Below are 13,629 nucleotides of genomic sequence, written 5' to 3'. Positions count from 1 at the left end.
CATGCAGCCGACGTCATTACATCAGTCTTCTTGCCGTGCAGTGCCCAAAGCAGAAGCAGTTCGCAAGTGTCAGTCGGCTGACTCCTGAAACTTTCGCTTTAGAGTTTCAGAACCGAAGTCTTCAACTAAAAGCTTAGTACCCCATTGGGGAAACTTTTTCTTGCTCTAAACTGATGTCCGTAAAAGTAAATTACATTTCTTGTGGAAAGCAAATACGTCAAAGATTTTCATTCTTACTGTATTCCTTGCTTAGGCCCTGACCACGGTGTACCTCGCTGTCTGTTTTGTGCCTTATTTAAACCACAAACTATCTGTCATTGGTATATTTGCTCTTCTAAATTTTTTTGTGCACTATTCAATTATCCTGATATGTCTTCGGTAAGCCATCAGACTACTGACATTCCGAAAAAATGCAAAGATAGACAGGCCGCCCAGTTCGCCGGTACTCAGTGAGGTACTTTTGCAGCCCCTGATACCTGCTATTTCAGATTCACAGGCCTCCACCGAGACCCATTTGGAGTCCAGTATGCCGCGAGATGCTTCAACTGTGGAACCTGCGGATGTCTCTACCTTGGATAGGTCCAGAGCCATTGTGCAGGCACTGGCTTCTGAGGGTGTATTCAGGCCTACTGACTTGCATATTAAACCGGCGCCATCTTCTTCAAGGCCTAAACTGACACCCAGTCTGCATGGTCAGGCCTCTATGCCTAAAGAACAAATAAGAATGACTGAAGACCCTGTTACTTTAATCAGGGGAAGCCAACCTTCCCCCTCTAAGAGACCTAGGACTGAGTTTGCTTATGATACTTCTGACCAGGATTCTGAAATTTCTGTTTCCTCTGACCAGGATTTACCCTTATCTACCTATGAGGATTCTGATGCTGAGGACTCTTTTCTCTCTCCTTCCCCCCAGAGGATTTCTCTTTTGGTGAAACCTTGCACACTCTCTGGGAGCTTTTTCATTGGGAAAGTCAGGGATGTTCTTCATTCCACATTGCTGCAGTCCTAACTATTGGGTAGTCCGCTGTCCAGTCGGTACCAGAGGGTCAGGGCGCATTAGACTGACGTACTAATGCGCATGACCGACGTCATATCCTCAGTCTTTTTTGCCGCATGGTCCGATGCAGAAGCAGTTTTGCGAGTGCAGGTTGGCGTTCTGAAATTTTCTGAAGTCGGAGTTTCAGACCGAATCAGAGTTGGCTAAGTGCTAAGTACCCGGAACATTTTGGTTTTTCTTGCCTCAGTATTTAACCGGATGTCAGAAAAAGTGAATTAACTATTTCTTGTGGGAAACGGATACCTCATAGGGATTACCATACCTTGTGTATACCTTGTTTAGGGCCTGAGCACGACGTTGTTGGATGCCGCTGTGCTAGGTTTTACAAACGCCCCATTAAGAGAAGGGTAGACTGTGCCAGGTTAGTGTTTGGGAAGCAATTATAAAATGCTGTCGGATGCTCCGGCCCGCCCGCCCAAAAGCGCAAGGACAAAACAGCGAAGCCTAGGGTTGATGAACCGGCAGTCCCGGACGCTGGTTCTTTAGAAGGCTCAGTGGAGCCAGAGGTTTTGCCAGGAGTTTCTTTGGAGTCTCAGGCAGAGACTTTACTGTTACAGGATGTGCCTTCTCAGGAGGTAGGCCAGGCTGAGGGGCTTCTCAGGTAACTGTTCTTCCTCTCTTCCCAAGGTAGTTAGAGCCTCTCCTTCTGTTTCCAAAACTTCTTTGAGAGGTAGGCCAAGTTTAGCTTCAGTGGGGGCTTCTCCTAGCACTTCAGGTTCTGTGCCTAAGAAACATATGCTTAAAATGGCAGAAGATTTGATTACTATGATTAGAGGTTCTATGCCCCTCCTGATAAGAGGCCTAGGGTGGAACCTGAGTTTGATAGTTTTGAACAGTGTTCAGAGGCTTCTGAGTCTTCTGGAAGATTTGCAGGAGTATCCTCCTTATTCTGATTCTGATGTGGATGATTCCACTCCTACAGCTTCTCCTCCTGAGGATTTCTCATTTTCAGAGACTCTGCATTCCATGAGGGAGCACTTTAAATGGGAAGGCCAGGATTACTCTGATTCCAGGAAAAGGCTTAGGGAATTCTTGTTTTTACCCCAGCATAGGCCCTTAGCTATACCTCCTGTGTTGAATGTGGTGGAAGATGTTTTGCAGAGGCTTCCCTGAACCCTGATTCTTTGCCTCCTGCTCCTGTTAAACCTGATAGGTACTATAGGGTGCCTGAAGCTCATAAGTATCTTTTTAAGAGTCCTAGGGCAGACCCGAAACTGTTTCTCAGGGACCTAAAGGTGTTAAGGCCTCTGTGGTTAAAAACCCTGTTCCCACTGATAAAGAGGCAAGGGCTTTGGATAGATGGGGAAAGAAAGTGTATACTTCTTCCACTTTAGCCATGAGGGCGTTGAATTGTCAGTTTCACATGCTAAAATATCAAAATTATCTCCTTTCACAACTGAAATCTAAGGTGGATGCTTTGGCGGAAGGTATTGAGTGTAAAGAATTGCTGGATTTAGTTCATGTGTCTGAACAAGTGGGTAAGCATTCTTTGCAATGTGGTTTTGATGCTGTACAGGCCTCCTCGAGGGTGGCTGCCACTAGTTCTGTTCTTCGCAGGCATGCCTGGTTGAGGGATCAGAATTTAGCTGAGCATGTTAAAACAAGGATTTTGGATGCTCCTTTACAGTCTGATGTGTTTGGTTCGCCTGTGGAAGCAGTTTTAAAGAAAATGGAGGACAAAGCTAAGTCTATGCAAACTGTTAAAGATTTTTGCAGGTGCAGCCACCGAAGTTTAGTAGAAATTGGCCTACTAAGGGATGGACATATCCTGCTTATGATTCCCAGTCTAGGGGTAGGTCTAGACGTGGTAGGGGCAGAGCTCAAGGTTCTTTTAGGCCTAGAACAGGAGTTCACCTGCTCAGACTTCTGGTGAGGGCAGGGGTCAGTCCTTTCGAACAGACCCAATGACCTGTTTCAGCTGCCAGTAGATTCTCGCCTGGCAGCTCCTTTGGGAGGAAGACTGTCTCTTTTCAAAGAAAATTGGGATTTAATTACTCAAGACAGATGGGTGTTGGATATCATTCACCACGGTTACAGGTTTTATTTCCATACATTGCCCCTTTCAAAGGCATGCCAGACGTTCCTCCTCCACAAAGGAAAGAGGCTCACAAGCAAATTTCTCTGTTACTCCAAATAGGGGCCATTCAGCCAGTCCCTGTATCAGAAAGGGGCCTAGGATTTTATTCTCGCCTGTTCTTAGTACCAAAGAAGGGGAACACGTGGAGACCAATTTTGGATTTATCTATCCTCAACACTTATCTGGACATTCCCAAGTTCAAGATGTTGATGTTACAACAGCTTTTACCTCTGCTGGGCAAAGATCACTGGATGGTAACTTTAGATCTCAAGGAAGCTTACCTTCATGTGCCTATAAGACTAAGTTGCAGGAAGTATCTGAGCTGGAAATTCTCATTATCAGTTCTCTGCATTGCCCTTTGGCTTATCTACTGCGCCAGAGTATTCACAAAGGTTCTGGCTCCAGTGATAGCTTACTTCAGGCTAAAAGGAATTCAAATCTATCCTTACTTGGACGACTGCCTGATTCTGGCTCAAGAAAAGGAAGACCTTCTACAGCATCTGGAATATGTTATAGCAGTGCTAAGATGCCTAGGGTATTCTGTGAACGAAATAAAGTCCAGTCTAGTACCCTCTCAAGACATGTGCTTTCTGGGTGTGAGACTGAATACAGCAGCCCAGATGGCCTTTTAACCCCGGACAAACAAGAGTCTATCCTTTACTTCCATCAACTATCTCATCAGTCCGTGCTGACTGCAAGGACAGTCCTTCAAGCATTAGGGTTCATGGCATCTTGTATTCTGGTGCTTCCCAATGCCAAACTGCATATGAGGAAGCTGCAATGGTATCTCAAAATGTATGGACACAGCACTGCCAGGATTTGGACACTGTCATTCAAATAATACCTTGTCTTCAAAAAGAATTTTTGTGGTGGGCTCAGGAATGTCACCTAAACAAGGGACTCTCTGTGACCCGGCCAGAGGCGAGTCAGATTTTAACGACAGATGCCTCGGACATTGCTTGGGGAGCTCATCTAGATGGAAAGTGGATACAAGACAAGTGGCCTGCCAGACTACAGCATCTACATATCAACATGAAGGAGATGTTAGCAGTCCAGTTTGCATTAATGGCTTTCAAGGAGTTCCTTCTTCCAGGGCAGGTGTTGATTCTAACAGACAACACAACTGTCATGTGGTACATCAACAAACAAGGGGAACACATTCTTATCCTCTATGCAGGCAAGCAATGATTTTATGGGAGACTCAGCTTGCAACTAACTCTTCAGGCAAGGTTTCTGCCGGAGCACAGAACTCCTTAGCAGATGTGTTAAGCAGACAAATCATGGATCCCCACGAGTGGAAACTGGATCTTCATGTATTTCAGAAATTGACAGTGTCATGGGAACTCCAGACATAGATCTGTTCGCTTCTCCACTAAACCACCAGCTGCCAAAGTTTTGCACAAAGGGGTTTCATCACACAGCTTGGAAAGTGGATGCTCTTTCTTTCAGTTGGAAAAATCTTCATGTGTATGCCTTTCCACCTCTGCCTCTTCTTCCAAAGGTGCTCTTAAAGGTCCGACAAGACAAGCCAAGGATGATTTTAATAGCTCCAGATTGGCCTCGGCAACACTGGTACCCACTACTAAGGAGTCTGGTAAGGAAGCCTCCATGGCCTTTACCTTTGATTCCACATCTGTTATCTCAGAAGGACGGTCATCTGCTCAATGTCAAGCTTCACTCTCTTCATCTAACAGCCTGGCATATTCTGTGTTGAAACACAGCAGGTCTCAACTTCCTCAACAAGTTTTAAATGTGATTATGGAAGCTAGAAGACCTAGTACAAGGAAAGTGTAAAATGGAAGAGGTTTTTATTTTGGAGTACAGCAAAGAATTTGGAGATTTCTGAGCCTAATTTGAGTGTGGCTCTTCAATATCTTACTGAATTATTGGACAAAGGTTTGTCCTTCTCTTCCATTAAGATTCATGCTGCAGCAATTTCAGCTCACTATGATTGTGACCCACCACTGTTTTCGCATCCTTTGTTCAAGCAATTTCTTAGAGGGGCAAAGAATATAAGACCCCCAATGAGCTCCTACTCCTGCTTGGGATCTCAATTTTGTGTTGGAAAAACTTACTCTACAACCTTTTGAGCCTGCGGCTACTGCTGAACTGAAATACTTGTCATGGAAGACTGCTTTTCTGTTGGCTATTACTTCTGCAAGAAGGGTGTCTGAGTTGCAGGCCCTTATGGCAGTAGAGCCTTTTTGATTTTCCATAAGGATAGGGTATCATTACGTACTAATCCTTCCTTTATGCCTAAGGTGGTTTCTAGTGTGGCTTTAAACCAAACTATTCATTTGCCTACTTTTTATGCAGACCCCAAAATAAAGGGGAAAAGATTTTGCACACTTTAGATGTACACAGGCAATTGCGTTATTATTTAAGCAGGACTAAGGATTTTAGGCAGTCTCAGCAGTTGTTTGTTTCTTTTGCTTTGAGTTCGCAGGGCAAGCCTGTGTCAAAACAAACTATTTCTAGGTGGATTGGGTTTTGCATTGCATTTTGTTATTCCCATCATGGCAAGGAGATTCCAGCTGGGATTAGGCCTCATTCCACTAGGGCTACTGCCACTTCAACAGCATTTCTAAGGGGTGGCAACTAAGGATATTTTGGAGGCAGCTACTTGGAGTTCAGTGCATACTTTCTCTAAGCATTATCACCTTCCTCTCTACTCTAAGTCTAGGGCTGGTTTTGCCACAGCTATTTTGCAAGGCATGTTGTCAGCTCCTGCTTCTTTATGATTTGCCAGCCTCCCTTACCTCTGCTTTGGGATTCTACCCAATAGTTAGGACTGCAGCAATGTGGAATGAAGAACATAGTACAGTTTTGTACCTACCATAAATGTAGATGTTCGAGGATCCACATTGCTGCAGTCCAATTTACCTCCCTCCTTCCCTCTGTGTTTAGGGGTGGTTGTGTAGGTGAGGTTATATGCTGATATTTTTATATATATTTTTGTATATATTGTACATATTTTTGATGCAGGTATATTGGGCCTTGTCTTTTTAGGGTCTTCTGACATCTGGGGCAAGAAAAGACTGAGGATATGACGTCGGTCATGCGCATTAGTACCCTGACGTACTGACGTCAGTCTAATGCGCCCTGACCGACGTCAGCCATATACTCTGGTATTCGGGCCGACTGGACAGCGGACTACCCAATAGTTAGGACTGCAGCAATGTGGATCCTCGAACATCTACATTTATGGTAGGTACAAAACTGTACTTTTCTCTGATTCTAAAAAGAGGCTTGGGGATTTATTACTCCTGCCCCAGCACAAGCCTTTAGCAATACCTCCTGTACTGGACATTGTTGATGCCTTTTCTGAATCTAGCATGGCCCCTGACTCTCTACCTCCTGCTTCCAGAAAACTTGATAGATATTACAGGGTTCCTGACTCTCAAGTTCTTTTTCAAAAATCCTACTGCGGATCCTGAAACCATTTCACAGGGACCCAAGGGCATTAAAGCTACTACTGCCAAAAATCCTACCCCCTCTGATAGAGACTCCAGGGTGCTGGATAGATGGCATAATAAGGTATACACTTCTGCAACTTTGGCCATTAGGGCCTTGAATTGCCAGTTTCATATGTTAAAGTATCAGCTGCATATTATTGGATTGTTTAAGCAGAAAATGATGATTCCTGATTGTGCTGAAAGTAAGGATTTACAGGATTTTATGCTTTCTGCTGAACAAGTTGGTAAACATACATTGCAATGTGGTTTTGAGTCACTAGAGGCATCTTGCAGGGCTGCGGTAACTGGGTCTGTACTTAGAAGGCTTGCTTAGCTTAAGGAGCAATCCTTGCCAGATCATGTTAAAGTGAAATTACTGGACGCTTCCTTAAATCAGGGCCACCTGTTTGGCAACAAGGCAGAAGTTCTTCAAAAGATGGCAAAAAAAGCTAAATATATGCAAACTGTTAAAGACTTTTTACTGAAGTACAACCTCCAAGATTTAGTAGGCATTGGCCTTCTAAGAATTGGTCCTTTCCTGCCTCTTCCAGGCCTTCAGTCCAAACAGAGATCCAGCAGAGCACCCAGGCTTCAGTCCCAGGGGACGCACAGGACTAAGCAGTGGGGGGGCTTCCACTTCCAAATTTGGGAGTAATAAAACTCCCCCCTATGGTAGTAAAACTCCCCCCTATGGTAAACTGTCTCCATGACTTATTTTTAAAACTTCCAAGCACTTCTCAACTGACTGCCCCTTTGGGGGGAAAGATTGCACTTCATGCAAAGAACTGGGGACTCATTACCCAGGACAAATGGGTTTTAAGTGTCCCAAGGATATATCTTTCACTTCCACACATCACCAACTCCAAGCAGTTGGCCGGATCTACCTCCAAAGCAGTGGGCAGAGGCCCAAAAGCAATTTTTCTCTCTTCTCTCTTAAGCATAGGGGCTATTCAATTGGTACCAGAAGAGAAAAAGGGACGAGGTTTCTACTTGAGATTTTTCCTGGTACCCAGAAAAGACCATTCATGGTGTCCTATCCTGGACATGCCTACTCTAAACACCTTGTTGATTCCAAAATTCAAGATGCTGACTCTTCACCAGTTGCTTCCTATGCTAAGCAAAGATGCCTGGTTTGAAATACTAAATTTAAAGGAAGCACACATGCACATCCCAATTGGGGAATCTTGCAGAAGATACCTATTCTTCAAAGCTACACGCACTATCAGTTCTCTGCACTGCCCTTTGGCTTATCTACTACGCCCAGGGTATTCACAAAGTGCTTAGCTCCAGTCATTGCATTTTGCAGGCAAAGAAATATTCAAATATACCAATACCTGGACGATTATCTAATTCAGGCAGAAAACCAGGACATACTTTTGAATCATCTGGCTTTTGTACAGAGGGTGCTAACGTGTCTGGGGTACACCATAAACGAAAAGAAATCACACCTGGTACCCTGTCAACAAATTATATTCATGGGCGCAAGCTTGAATACAACTTCCCAGATGGCTTTCCTCACGCCAGAGAAACATTCACTTGACCACTTACTTCAAATAAGTGGTCACAAAAACCCTTCTGTCGGCAAGGCAAATACTACAAACCTTGGGGTTCATGGCCTCGTGCATGCTTCTAATTCCATGTGCAAGACTGCATATGAAGAAACTACAATGGTATCTAAAAAGCCTATGGTGTCAACATTCTCAGGATCTAGAAGCCATGATTCCTATCATTCCTTGTGTACGCCTAGAGTTCCTTTGGTGGGCAGAGGTCTGCCACCAAAACAAGGGACTACCATTCACACTACCCCCTGCCACCCAAACCCTAACAAAAGATGCATCAGACTATGCATGGGGGGGGGGGCGCACCTGGCAGGCAAGTGCATTCAGGGCAAATGGAACCCAGTTCAAATGCACCTTCATCGATCATAAAGAAATGTTAGCTGTACAGAATGCTCTGACAGCCTTCAAGGACCGCATTCTTTCAGGACAATAAATGGTAAAGACTGACAACACCACTGTTATGTGGTACATAAGCAGGGGGGTACACATTTTCACCCCCTCTGCAGACTACCCATGGCGTGCTGTGGAACACAGCCTTGAGCTACCAATACATCTACAAGCTCAATTCCTGCCAGGAAAACTAAATACACTGGCAGATGGACTAAGCAGAACCCGCATGGGCCCACTCAAGTGGAAACTGGAACCGAGAATTTTCAACATGTTGACAAGCAAATGGGGGAGCCCAGATATAGACCTGTTTGCCTCCCCCCAGAACTATCAATTGGAAAAATGTTGTGCAAGGACTCCCCACAGACAAGCTTGGAAAGTGGATGCTCTGTCCTTCAGCTGGAAAAACCTATCCGTTTATGCCTTTCCTCCTCTGCTCTCCAAAGTACTACTAAAGATCAAACAAGACAAACCAAGGATGATTTTGATTGCACCAGCCTGGCCACTCCAACACTGGTACCCCCTCCTTCACAGTGTCACTGTTGGCCCCATGGCACCTGCCTCAGACTCCTACCCTGCTGTCTCAGCAGGAGAACCAGATTCTGCACCCTCAACTTCAAACACTGAACCTAGCAGCCTGGCTAATTTACCTAAGCTCTCCTTTAGCATCCCTCAGTAAACCAGTGATGGATGTAATTTTAGAGACAAGGAGGCCTAGTACTAGAAAATCGTATGCTGAAAAATGGAAAAGATTCTGTGCCTGGAACCAATCTCAAGGGATGAGCACAGCGGTGCCCAATTTACCTCAGAATTTACAATACTTAAAGTGAGATGCTTCACAAGGGCCTGTCTTTTTTCCTCAACCATTTCGGCTCATAACACAACCTCCCATCTTTCTTCCACTGCTCAAGCAGTTCCTCAGAGGGGCCAAAAATTTAAGACCACCTATGAGAGCTCCAACTCCAGCCTGGGACCTTAACTTTGTATTGGAGAAACTCGCCCTTCCTCCTTTCAAGCCACCTGCTACTACAGATTTAAAATTTCTTTCTTGGAAAACTGCTTCCCTTTTAGCAATCACTTCAGCAAGAAGGGTGTCTGAATTACAGGTCCTTATGGCAGTGGAGCCTTTAATCATCTTTCTTGCAGACAGGGTGTCCCTCAGGACCAATCCCTCTTTCATGCCAAAGGTGGTATCCAGTGTGGCCGTTAATTAGTCCATTAATTTACCTACCTTCTTTCCTAATCCACAGAACAAAGGGGAATGGATACTGCACTCCTTAGATGTGCACAGACAACTTAGATTCTACTTGGACAGGTCTAAACTTCAAAGGAAATCTGAACTGCTGGTGGCATTTGCTACAGGGACAGAGGGGAAGGCTATTTCAAAGCGAACCATCTCCAAATGGATAAGGCCATTGCATTCATTTCTGCTATAAGCACCACGGAAAACCTATCCCACAGGGGATCGGGTCCCACTCAACCATGGCTGCATCTACCTCTGCAGCCTTTCTCAAAGGCGTACCTACCATGGACATCCTAGAGCTGCTACCTGGAGTTCTGTACATTCACCAAGCATTACCATTTGCCAATTTTCTCTAAATTCAGAACTGGCTTTGCCACTGCAGTTTTGCAGGGCCTTATAGCTGATCCTAATGCTATCTAAATTCCTCCTTCCATCCTTAGCTTTTGGAATCTATCCAAATGTAATGACTGCAACAGTGAAACAGTAGGAACATAGTACAGTTGTGTACACTTACCATAAATGTAGAGGTTAGAGTGTATTCACTGTTGCAGTCCTGGTTACCCTCCCTCCAGCCCCCTGACTTCGTTTGGCTGTACCTCTTCTCTCCTTTTCAATGCTTAAAAGCTTTTTGGTGTATTTGCTTTTTTGTTTCAGGTGTAAACTTGTATATTTATAGATTTAATTGCTTCCCATTAGGGGGCACCTGACATCTGAGGCAAGAAAAACTGATATGTCTGCTGCATGTTTTATACCCCTAACAACCCGACGTCATGGAAGAAGACAGCAACCGACATAGGACCCAAGACTTTGTTAGTCGGGCTACTGCAAGCAGATAACTCAAATGTAATGACTGCAACAGTGAATACACTCTAACTACATTTATAGTAAGTGTACACAATCACTGCCACCAATCGACTCCTTAGCTACTTTAAGGTCCTTAAAAAGTGTCCAGTCTTGCTGTGTAGTAATATTCATACAAATGGTAGTTTGACCAAGAGCAAGGCTTTTAGGAGTGCCCACAGTGTCACCAAATATGCAAGTACTCCCAACTTAAATATCTCTACACCGATCAGCCACAATGAAAACATTTAAATAGGTTTAAAAAGACAATACTAAAAATATGTATATTCAGTGACATAAGAGTTAAAAACCACAGGAAATATTTAAAATAACATTGCAGGACAGTCTCAAAGAAACATGAATCTAAACTAAGCTTCACTATATTCCTGACTGAATCTAAGAGGGTTGTACTATAACCTAAGAACTTGCTAATGGATAAGGGCAGATGTGGTGAATGGATCTTCTAGTTGTCAGGTCCAAGACAGAATGCTCTGTCTCACTAAGACTTCTCAAAATAATATCTCAAATGTTACTGCTAGGATAGCTTGCAGGATGACATCGCTTGTCATCTGACTTCTGCTAGTTCCCAGGCTAAACCTCCCCATTACTAGAAGCTGACAACGTTTAGCATTTATCTGTAAAAAATATACAGACAAAGGCTTCTCCGGATCTCTGAGATGCTGGAAGTCAAAAACAATTTCATTCCTTCATGCTTTCAAGACTAGTAATTAGTTCACCCTAAAGACTGTACAGAAAGTTTCCTAGTACAGACATGATCTCTTGCTGCATTGAAAACTGAAAGATACCATCTTTTATGGCCTAGCCATACATTAGTCTCTCTTGTTTCTCTTAAGTTATAGGCTGCTAACCTTACTGTATTTTTACATTTAATGCAACATGTATGTATAATTTATAGTTGTACTGTGGAGCTTTTCTCCCTGGGCCTCTGCGTAAAAAGGGCTATGTCCCAGTCAGACTATCCCGGTCAACAAATGTAAAATAAATAAATAAAATTAATTTTGGTTATTTTTCTGAAGTTTGCTGGACTTAAGTAAACCTCCTCATTTCCAGGTTTCACTGTTACAATATATACATTTAAACAGTTATAGTAGTGCATGTATGTTTCTGTCCTCTTCCAGTAGGGCACACTGTGGTTTCATTTCCAGCACAGTACTCTACAAATGCCTTTTCAACACTCATGTCTGTACAAGCAGTTTGATGTACACGTACAGTTCTAATACACTTGTAACATAAGCATCTTGTACAAATCATTTTAATATTCACCAATGACATATATAATTTACTGCCAGCACAACTAGCTGGAATTTTGCATCTCTTTTGTGACACTAATGGTAATAACACTCAATTCCAAGTTCTCTACCTTGATTGTAATCTAAATTGTACTTTGTGAAGCGACAGGTTTCATTATCCAAAAGATTCCGTACATGTGCAAGAAACTATCCTTGCATGTTAAATGATATACTTTGGCCTCTTTCACATTCATTTTGACAGTTGGATGGATTCTCAAGTTTACTGCAGAGACTGGCAGTTTGGCTTTTATTAGGAAGGAGATTATTCTATTTTTTTCTAGGGGTCACGGCTAGGCTGTATATGGGCATTCAAACTACCTGCCTAGTACTAACTTATGATCATATTGCTGATTGCCCTGAAAAAATCTGCCAAAGGAGATAATGGTATAAACTTGAAAATGTGAATAGTAGCAGTGAAATTTTATAAATATTTGAACCTCCTGGATACTTCCATCCAGTCCAAAAGTAAGGGCTTTCCACTTCACTACCAGTGCCTTGTACTTCTGTTTACCTGAACTTTTATAATGTGTACTAAATCATGTTCATTGTCATGGAGGGGCCTTTCCAGATTCCCAAATGCTTTAATAGAGCTATGACATCAAAATAATAGGTACCAGAGTTGTAGATCCTGAGAGGGTACTTTAATAAAAACTCAGGCTACTGTATATACAAAACTAATCTTGTAAATAACTAGCCAATGGACCATCACTAAATCCCTGTCTAGGTCCAGCAAATAAACAAGGAGGTTGTCTATTAACAGTTTCAGCTTATCACCAGACTAGTTGTAACCTCTCAATGCTGATTTTAAAAGCTCTGCCAGTGTTTTCAAGTGTAAGACATAAGCAGAAGTGAAGCAAGCACCCTTTCTTAAACCTTCTCAAGAACAGGAGGAGAGGAAGGGTTCACATTCAACTTTACCCTAGCTCTGTTGGCCAAATAAACCACCCCAAAATGCTCCAAATGACTGGAAAAGGCCAGAGTATTCTCTGGCTGACATTTAATACCACTCTGAATACCTTCTTGGCATCCAAGCAGACGAGCAGTTTCTCCAAATCCTGAGCCTGCTATATTTAAATGTAGTGTTCATATGGTATGAAACATTTGGTGTGAGGAAATTAACACCACACTGGTAAACACTGTTCAGTATTGGCAATTTTGGAGTAAGCCTGGATGTCAGAAGAACCATAAATGTTTTATAGTCCTTATTTAGGACTGAAATAGGTCTTTCAAGACCCTGTAATGTAGAGTCCTTTATTTTCTTGCAGACGAACAAAGCAGTAGTCTCTGAAGAGTCAAGGATTACTTTATTCTCTGGATCATTTAAGACTGACAATAACTGACCACACACTCTTGGAGGTAAACCTCTGGGGGAAGACCATTAAGTCCCATGATTTTGCAAGTAGCCAGAGCTACAAAATCCAACTTGCTTTCTTTCTGTCGTTGGAGCCATCGGAACATGTTTGTCCCTCTAACAAAGTTTGCCAAGTCATCTTTTTGAAAAAACTGCTAAGACTGGCCACACTGGTAGGATCTTTCTTATCCCTAAAGTTTTGTTAACCATAAAGTGCACCTAGGACATCTGTAAAACTAGTTAAAGGGGTTTAGTGTGTCTTGTAATTTTGTAACTATCCCATCTCCCTTCCTTTGTATCTGCCCAAGGGTTGCATATCTGGGATAGGCTAGTATCAAAATTCCTTAACT

General features: G+C 43.1%; 2 protein-coding genes across 2 annotated transcripts in view; one reads left to right on the top strand and one right to left on the bottom strand.

The window, feature by feature from the left end:
* LOC122792496 overlaps positions 1 to 13,386 on the bottom strand; it is a 140,781-nt gene extending 127,395 nt beyond the window's left edge. The window contains exon 1 of the mRNA XM_044060267.1: positions 13,260 to 13,386. Within this exon, the coding sequence (XP_043916202.1) occupies positions 13,260 to 13,386 (127 nt within the window). The remainder of the gene's footprint in view (positions 1 to 13,259) is intronic.
* Positions 1 to 13,629, top strand: part of SNX5 (sorting nexin 5) — a 1,365,310-nt gene that overhangs the window by 355,784 nt on the left and 995,897 nt on the right. The gene's annotated exons all lie outside the window — the stretch shown is intronic.

This window comes from Protopterus annectens, chromosome 1.part2 (assembly GCF_019279795.1).
Source record: "Protopterus annectens isolate FY-2018-M chromosome 1.part2, PAN1.0, whole genome shotgun sequence".
Lineage (NCBI taxonomy): Eukaryota > Metazoa > Chordata > Ceratodontiformes > Protopteridae > Protopterus > Protopterus annectens.
Note: the sequence above shows the minus strand (reverse complement) of the source record. Positions and strands in the feature narration are given on the sequence as shown.